General features: G+C 42.3%; 1 protein-coding gene across 2 annotated transcripts in view; it reads right to left on the bottom strand.

The window, feature by feature from the left end:
• Positions 1–1981: 1981 nt before the first annotated feature.
• Positions 1982–8963, bottom strand: part of wdr3 (WD repeat domain 3) — a 15262-nt gene continuing 8280 nt past the window's right edge. For both annotated transcript variants that reach the window (XM_005745276.1, XM_005745277.1), the window contains exons 15-27: positions 7730–7868; positions 7569–7625; positions 7376–7476; positions 6848–6959; positions 4885–5019; positions 4749–4799; positions 4603–4668; positions 4142–4234; positions 3540–3590; positions 3388–3431; positions 3150–3278; positions 2490–2583; positions 1982–2391 (exon numbers count right to left, since the gene is read on the bottom strand). In XM_005745276.1, the coding sequence (XP_005745333.1) occupies positions 2236–2391; positions 2490–2583; positions 3150–3278; positions 3388–3431; positions 3540–3590; positions 4142–4234; positions 4603–4668; positions 4749–4799; positions 4885–5019; positions 6848–6959; positions 7376–7476; positions 7569–7625; positions 7730–7868 (1228 nt within the window). In that variant the 3' untranslated portion in view covers positions 1982–2235. The remainder of the gene's footprint in view (positions 2392–2489; positions 2584–3149; positions 3279–3387; positions 3432–3539; positions 3591–4141; positions 4235–4602; positions 4669–4748; positions 4800–4884; positions 5020–6847; positions 6960–7375; positions 7477–7568; positions 7626–7729; positions 7869–8963) is intronic.

Raw genomic sequence — 8963 nt, 5'->3', positions numbered from 1 at the left:
TTCATGCAGAGTATACAATGACAGACTATAGCAATGTAGACTGCATAAAGTAACACAATCTCCTGTCCATCAATTTCTAATGTAAATACAGACTGTTAAAGAACACATAGTGTTAGAGAGCTAATACTCACTGCCTGGAAGACAGGAAAAATAATAAGTTACAGAGAAGAAACGTTGTTTAGACATCACTTTAGATTACAGAAGAACTAAGTAGAGAAGTGGATCGCCTGCGACAACTAAAGCTCAGCATCATCCAACACTAATCCAGAGTTTTTTGTGCTTCTTTCACTAACAGATGGGTGTCGCAAATGTGTACGAGCACCAATGAAGCTGCTTAGCCTGAATATCTCAGATCTGGGGCCACTGCTTTAGTTTTATTCCGCTATCTACTATTATGGCCTGAGCTGCAACAGGAGTTGTGAGATATCCTAACATGGACTAATGCATTAGATCAGACACCAAAACGGGCGCGCTAAAGCCGGTTTAAGCAAAGCCAAGACTGCCATCTAGTGAATGAAACATGTCATTCTGTTCCCTGGGCTTTCATCCATTAAAAAAGGAGTCACTGCTGCCTTTTTAAGGAATATTCAAGGTCGTAAGGCATAAAGCATACAAAAGTGACATCATAGTGGCAAAAAAGATTGATGTACCTTCTTGTTCCACGCTAATGACAATAAACTTACAGATTATCGTGAGGGCAGGACCCAAATAAATCTTTGGATTAATTTTTTGGATCCTCCTGCAAACACTGAACATGAGCTTTGGAATAATCGGCTTGCAGGTACACGGGGATGCAAAGTGCTGTAATAAAGGCTCTAATAAACAATAAAGCCAGGCTTGCTTGCAGGAACAGTGAGGATGAGTGAAGCAAGAGGGAGAAAGTCAGCAGAACATTCTGTTACTGAGGAAGACAAAAAGGAAAACACCCTGAAAACTGGTGCTTTGGGGTTTCATATTCTGCACAGACCATTAAAACTCTATTTTATGCTGTTACCTCACTGTAGGTTCAGTGAAATGTCACACACTTTGGCTCAGTTTGAGGCGAAAGATGCTTGTAGATTTAAGGCCTTTGAATTTTTCCCATTTTAATCAGTCTGCGATGATTAATCTAAACCACAGTTGGGTGCTAATGCGCTGCCGGTGTCGTTTGAGTGTGTGTGAGTGCAGCCTGGGATTTTCCTGAAGAATTTTTAATTTTGGTAGGTGAGATATTTACAGCTTTGAGACCAAATCCAGACCCATAAAAACACACACACTTTTTTTTTTTACATGCCTCTAAATACAGAGTTAATTTGCTTTTTTTGTCCTCTGTGACATTAGTACATGAACAGTGAGTGTGAGGTGTTTTAAAGGGTTCATTTCATTATTCCAAAAAGCACCCTACCGTCAGGAAATAAACACACTTGTGGAAAATGAAGTGTCTGATGTGGGTGTGAAACTTTTCTAAAGGCCAGAAGATTAGAAAGCATTCAACAAACCTACGCTGTTCACATTTGTGCAGCTCACAGAGCTGGAAACCACGATTTTTCTCCCATGCTATGAATTATACTTACCCCATCTACCAGGCCTTGGGGTAATAAATCCAGGATAGGTTACTGGGGCTATAAAGTCAAGCCACATCTCCCTAATTTCAGTAGTGGCTGGCTGCACTGAGGCCAACTGGAATCAGGGGACTTGCTCTGTGGGGCAGGGTGGTAACACCCAGGTGGTCTGGAGCTCAGGTAGTCTCTGACATCTTTCAAAACGACTGCCACGTCCAGACAATCTTTGGCCTTGTTTTGGCTCCGGGCCTGAATTGCTCCCTTTGGGCTTGTAGATCAGAAACCAGCTTAAATCATACATGTCCTTTTGTGTTTGTGGCGAGCATGAATGGAGTACTAGTGCTACTTTAAACCTGAATCTATTTAAAGTTTAACTATATTTGAATGAATTTTATAGAAACCTGAGGAAACACAAGGAAATGCTGAGAATCCACGCTACGTTTCTCTTTGCCACCAAGGATTTATTTGTTTTGAAAGCCCCCCCGCCCATAAAACTTCCAAGTACTGTGAGAAAACCTCGTAGTTTATTTGGGAAAAGAAGCTTGCCACTGAATAACACTTTGTTACATTAGTTCAGGATTTAATAACATATAAAAAGCAACACTGTGAGGCATCTAGTCCACTCCTGGAATAAAGCAGAATGGGGTGGAGAGTGGGCGTTTATACGAAAACAATCCAAAATGTTCATTATAATTCAAGCAATGGTCAAGACGGCCCTCTCCCTCTTCCTCCTCTTTTTCTTCTTCTCCTCCAGGCGACCTGTAGCGTCGGCAAAGAACATGACGTCCTCTTTGCTCTCGATCTCCCGCTGGAGGAACTGCAGGGCTGCACTGTTAAAACCCATCACATCCTGAAAGAAGGAAAGTGGAGAGAGAATAGAAGCAACAATCGGTTAAACGCCAAAAAGCTTTGCTCGGTCCCGCTCCCTTCCACTCAGATGTCACTTACTCTGATTTCCTGCACTTTTGAGAGTGTATTGGTCCGTAGTTCATCGATGACAGACAGCAGCATCTGGTTACTGGAGATCTGACCAAAATGGATCCTAGAAATAAACAAAACACTTTTATTAGGTGCACCTTGCGAGTGTTATTCATGGTGTGTTATCCTGCTGGAAGCAGCCATCAGAAGATCATCACTTGCAGTCATAAAGTGATGTTAACGGTGAGCAACAATACTCAGGTAGGCTGTGCCATGAAAATATCCTCCATCCACTACCTGCAACCTGAACTGTTGAAAGAAGGACATATGGATCCACGTTTTCATGTCCGTTTCATCCATGTGTCACAGAAGAAACCGATCCTCATCTCATCGGGCGATGTTTTCCAATCTTTAATTATTCATTTTTGTTGAGCCCATTCAAATTTGTAGCCTCGGCTTCCTGTTCTTATAGCGCATTTGAATAATCTGCATTTTCTCAACATTTTAGTTTTGTTAAAACATTTGATCATTGAAATGAGCTTCATAACACCTAAAAAACCCACCATTCTTATGTTAATTCGTTTTTTAAATCTTTTGTTGTTTACATTTTTCATGCAGATCCCAGACTCCTGAGTCACCACTCAACTGCCCAAAGATTAAATCTGACTACCATAATAAAGCACGTCTTACTTGAGAAGGAAAAACAGGCAGCGGCAGACCAGCTCCACCTCCAGGCCCTGCTGGATGTAACTGTTGAAGAGTTTCAGGAGCTCGGGGACATAAGGAAAAGGCAGCACCAGCAGAGAAACCTCCAGCTCACTGATGATCACAAAAAAACGTAAAAAAGAAAAAAATCTGAGTGTATTTAAATGCACAGGACAGTGTAGGCAGATGGTAATCAGCTTCACATCATTCGCTTGAATCTTACCTCGATCTGACCTTCTTTATCACATCTAAAACGTAGCGGGAGGGCTTAAAGAGGGGCAGAGACAGATTGAGTTTATAGCTTGAGCTGAAAACAAGGTTTATTTGTGATCTCAGTATGAAGACATTTCTTGTTCATAACTCTGTTTCTCTTACCGAAACATTTCCAAAGGCCACGAGGATAGGGTTGGGTTGCGGTGGAGGAAGCTGCAAAAGAGGATGAACTGTTTAATGTGACCTGTGATGCTTTTTAAAAAACAAAAAACCTGATTTAAACTTCTCTGATGTGCCCTTTGATCTTCTCCTGCACATCTGGACCCTGTGCTTCTGCCAGTATTTACATGACTCCCTGAAAGTCATTGTGGATCTGCCACAGGTGCCTGGTCACAACTATGTGACTCATCAATTTAAACTACACTCTGGTAAGCGCACAGAGCTAAATTTAGCAAGTAGGGTAGTTTCCATGGTGATTTTTCAAATGCCCTATTGTAAGTGGACAGAGCAGGACTTCCAGTGGAGCCTTCCAAAAACAGCATCACCACTCAGGGTGGTCAGGAAGTGCACAGGAAGAGGACCTTGAAGGGAGGAACTTAAAAACTAAGGTAATGGTGTTTGACCTCTTCCTCACATCACTGCATTTGCAGCTGCTGGAAAAATGATTTCTGCTCAGAATCAGCTGAGCATTGATAAAACCAAAAAATGCCTTTTTACTGCACTACCCCACAGCAAAAGTAGAATAACTGAAATCATGACTCAACCTCTTTGCCTGCGCTCTCACAGGCATATCTGTGCTCTTCCATCTTCCTTGTTTCCCCTTTATAAAGCTCCAGAGCCTCCATGATTCGCTCAGCCTGCAAAAAAAAAAAAAAGAAATCGCACAAACAGGAAAAAGATCAACAAAGAAGGCTTCTGATTTTTGACCCTCATAAATATGAAGAATAATTCTTAGTAAAAGGCAACTGAAATATAGAAAATCATCAAGGATTTATTCAATTAATTAATTATTAAAGAAAATATGCTTGATAAAAACTGAATGTGTACCAATCAAGTAAATTTCATTCGACCAAAGTCCGTTAAATTGAACACTTTACAATCCTACTTATGGAATACAGTTACACAGAAAATTTACATGTAATCAGATTACTTAAAGTTTTCATTTTGGCCATAAATACTTTTTGAGTGCAGATAATAACTCAGCTAATTACTGAAGAGAACTCACAGCTTTGACTGTCTCCACAGTCTTCTTGCCAGCAGGTGCTGCCTCTCCTTGCGTTTCTCCCGGTACCTGAGAAGCAGAACGTATAAATGCATCACTCATCCAACATAACAGCAACTAGGTGTAGAAGCTGAAAACTAAGCACTCACCACAGGTGCATCTCCTTTAGCCAAGCTCTCCTCAAACTCTGCCTCTCGCTCCTATCGACACAAAAAGGAGGCGGTGTTTAGGTGTTTATGTCAACCACTGTAACATCATCTATGTGGGCCCTGTCCTCCACCTCACCATCTCCCTTTCTTCCTCCAGGATGATGGGCTCCCTCGTCCTCTCCCAGAGACGCAGGGACTTGTCGTGAGATGACGACACGAGGTGGTCTCCGTTTGGGCTGATGGCCAGACACCAAACCTCCCGATAGTGGCCCTGTGATTCAAAGAGGTCGTTCAGTGTTACAACGTAGCGTAGTGGCAACGTTCAAAATGTAAAATGATGAAGCTGAGCAGTAAGAAATGTGGGGCAGCTACAAAAACAAAATCAAATAGGAAAGACCAAGTATCAACAGCTACTGGGTGGAGTGCTATAAAAATTAGATTATGAATTAATTCCTGATTTAAGATAAAACCCCTTTGAACCCTATGGCGTAACCTTCCAAGCCAATCGGTCGTCTGCGTTGCTGCGTTGACCTGACGTGAAATTACACTTGTTGTCTGGTTATAACCCGTTTACAGTTACATCGTAGGTTACAAATTAGATTTCCAGCTGAAGTCTATATAAGTTTATGTCCATAAACAGAGGGAGGCGACGAAAGTTGGATTAAGAATCAGTGCCAAAAAAACCAAGGTACTCCGAGTTGGCTATGCACGTGCCCGCATTCCTGTCATGATCAACCAACAACATGCTGAAGAGGTGGAGAATTTTACATATCTTGGCAGCATCATCTCGAATGACGGGGTCTCTGATCGGGATGTCGACGCCAGAGTAGGGAAGGCAGTTGGTGTCCTGCGACGTCTCCAACCTATTTGGAACTCGACGTCCCTGAATGTTAGGGTCAAGATCAGACTACTGAACTCTATCGTCTTCCCTACTGCACTTTATGCTAGTGAAACCTGGCGCTCAACAAGTGCAATTATTCAACACCTGAACGTGCTTCAACAACGTGGCTTGCGGCGAATCCTGAGAATTTCCTACTGGGACCGAATAACAAATGAGGAGGTCCTACGAAGAGCAGGCACCCGCCCATTAGCCGATGTTGTTGCAGAAAGGTGCTTCTGCTTTGCGGGCCATATTTTACGCCTACCCCCTCATCGCCCAGCTAAGATTGCCATGACATGGCGTCCACGCACTGGCAAGCGAAAGCAAGGCCGACCAAAGACCACATGGCGTCGAACATTCATGGACGATCTGAGAACTGTCGACATTGCCTGGGACGAAGCTGAAGCAGTCGCTGCTGACCGACATCGATGGAGATCACTAGCTGCCCGATGCGCCGCCCGGCGTAGGAGGAACTAAGTCTAAGTAAGTCTAAGTCTAATCTAAGTAGAAAACTGATCACCCAGAATTGATCTGTGTGTTTCTGTGAGAAATAAATCCAATGACATTCTCTGCGTAGCTCATGAATGAGGTGTAGTTTGGATTAGTTACCCTAGTTACACAGGCACACCTACTTCCAACTCCTACATCAGTTTACAGAATCATCTTCCCAATCAATCCATCTTCCCCAAATTGTATTTCTATCATTCATACAAACCCTCGTTACTCAGCAGCACGACTGAGACATTGTTTTGCTGTCTCCTATTTCACCACCAGATGTCACTGAAACGAAGCTTTGAATGAATTAACCTATTTTTAAAACAGCTGATGAAATGGTTAAACACTGCTTCATTTGCACATCAATAACGTATTGATGTGGCATCCTGGAGGATCTGATAGGGTCCAGGTTTCACCTCATGCTACCGGCAGTGACACTGACAACCAGCCAAATGCAAAACTAGTGAAAAGAAACAGTCAGAAAAGATGAAAAGGGAAAGATGTGAGCGGCCTCCACCTGCCAAACCATTCCTGTTTTGGGGATTGTCTCATTGTTACCCCTCTAGTGCATCTTCTGTCAATTTCATTAACACCAAAGGAGCTGAAACTAATTAACAATTAACTTAACCGACCAGGTTAATATCGTAGAAGTTTAACTGACTTCACTCTGAATAAAAAATGTTCTTTTCATTTTTCGAGCAGTGGGCGTGGGGAAAGCTGTTACCTCAAGTGTCTGGATGTGCTCAAACTTGTCTGCGTCCCACTGTTTGACCTTCTTGTCCTTCCCTGCTGTGAAGAACAGATGAGTCTTGGGAACAAACTGGAGGAACATGACACTGCAAAGAGAAAACAGAGGAAAGAAATTATGAGACAAAGCAGACTTAGATCAATTTCAAACAAGGAGACAGGAAAGAATATTACACAACAACACATTTCAAAGGAAATTAGAAAAAAAGTGAAAGAAAAATCACATTTAATCAAAAATTAATTAACAAACGAAAAGAAATCATCAAGTACAGAAACTGAGATGGTCCATGAGAAAGCAGAGGAGCGTGCAGATGAAAGAGCAGCTGGTGTGAAGTCACGGGTCAGTGCGAGTTAACAGGACACAGATCAGAGTCTCTAACCACAGAGATGAAGTCAGCGTTGGAAGCTAAACTGCCCCGTAGATGACTTCATCACTGAGTAAAAAATCTCTTTTATTTCCAGTTGAACCTCTGACTGTTTGGTTTGGGTCTGTGCTGGCCAGTACCTGTCGTCATGAGCAAACATGGAGCGGTGGCAGTCGCCAAAATCCAAACCCCAGATCTTCACGTTTCTGTCGGCGGAGCCAGTGGCAATAATTGTGCTATCCTGGTTAAGAGACACACAAGGTCAGAGTCAGGAAGACTGTGGGCTGAAGTGAGTCTTGCAGCTAATAATTTTAATATCTCAACAGTACTCACGTGTGAGATGTCCAGACAAAGTACAGGCAGCTTATGTCCATACAGAGACAAGAAGAACTGGAGCAGCAAAAGGAAGAATGTGTAGATATGATGTAAACAGTGACATGAAGCCAGTGTGCGGTAAATATAAATTTAAGTCGAATCTTGTATGTCGAGCCTACCTTAAGTGTGTCTGTGTAGAAGATCTTGACTGTGCAGTCTAACAAAGAGACAGCCAGCAGTCTGTGGTCAGGAGAAAACTTCACACAGAGAACGTCTTCCTCCAACTGCAGAGTGCGTTTGTGCTTCACTGTCAGCCGTCTGTGTCACAAACACACACACACACACACACACACACAAAAACACGCACACACAAAACAACTCTGCAGGTAAGTCGTGATGCAATAACACAGTTTTCAACATCACTGCTTTCACCATATTTAGCAGTGTTTCATATTGCACCTACTGCAAATAACAGGAATAGTAAATTAGGCAGTTAGGGCCAGAAATTACTGGACACATTCTTATTGTTTTACATGCACACCGTCCAAAAGAGCATCTCCAGCATCTCCAGGTTATAGCAGGAGTCTTGAGTTGAAGAAAACTATTGCATTAACTGTGTGTCAGTTATGTTGACACACAACAATGACACACAATACTTTGGGCTCTTGCCTTACTTTCCAAGGGCTCAACGCAGCAGATGGATCTGCGTACTTTAATTGGGACTGATTTAGACAGGACGCCTTTTCTGACACAGTCTCAGGGACCTCCTGAGTCTGCAAAACTACACATTCACTCATCCATCTCCTCTTCAGCATCCAAATGTGGACCTTTCCCCCCCTTTTAAAGGCTGGAAATATTAATTTAATATACATGAACACAAATCAGAACAGATAAGAGTGGACATGACGAGAAGTCGTGTTCAGAGACAAGAAAAAAAATGTAAAACTTGTGTCCAGTAACATTAAGCAGTAGCATGAAGGCTGTGGCTACAAACTGCTGTGAGATTATGTTAAAGAGAAGACTTCATGGAAAACAACAACAACAACAACAAAAAACGCACACACACAGCAGATTCACTGCAAAGTCTATTTAAATATTAAGATCAACCAGATTGACAATATGGAGAGTTGATTGAAACAGAGGCCATGTAATGTATGGGAATGTCCCGATCAGGTCTGCTCAGACTTGGTCTATTTCTACAAAGATGACTGGAACCACAACCACAGGCAGTTGTGTTAATAGCGCTGACAAAGTTTTGGTTTGGTGAGTTTTGGCCATCAGGCAGTCACTGTCTGCAAACGCTTAAAAAATATTAAAAATAAGCATTTTATTTATTATCTTAATTGATCCTATATACACATGTAGCTCCTCAGTAGTTTCAAGCTTATACTGAACCTGACCACTTTATTCCAG

Source organism: Pundamilia nyererei, unplaced genomic scaffold, assembly GCF_000239375.1.
Source record: "Pundamilia nyererei isolate P.nyererei 1_Seehausen unplaced genomic scaffold, PunNye1.0 scaffold00157, whole genome shotgun sequence".
Taxonomy (NCBI): Eukaryota; Metazoa; Chordata; class Actinopteri; order Cichliformes; family Cichlidae; genus Pundamilia; species Pundamilia nyererei.
Note: the sequence above shows the minus strand (reverse complement) of the source record. Positions and strands in the feature narration are given on the sequence as shown.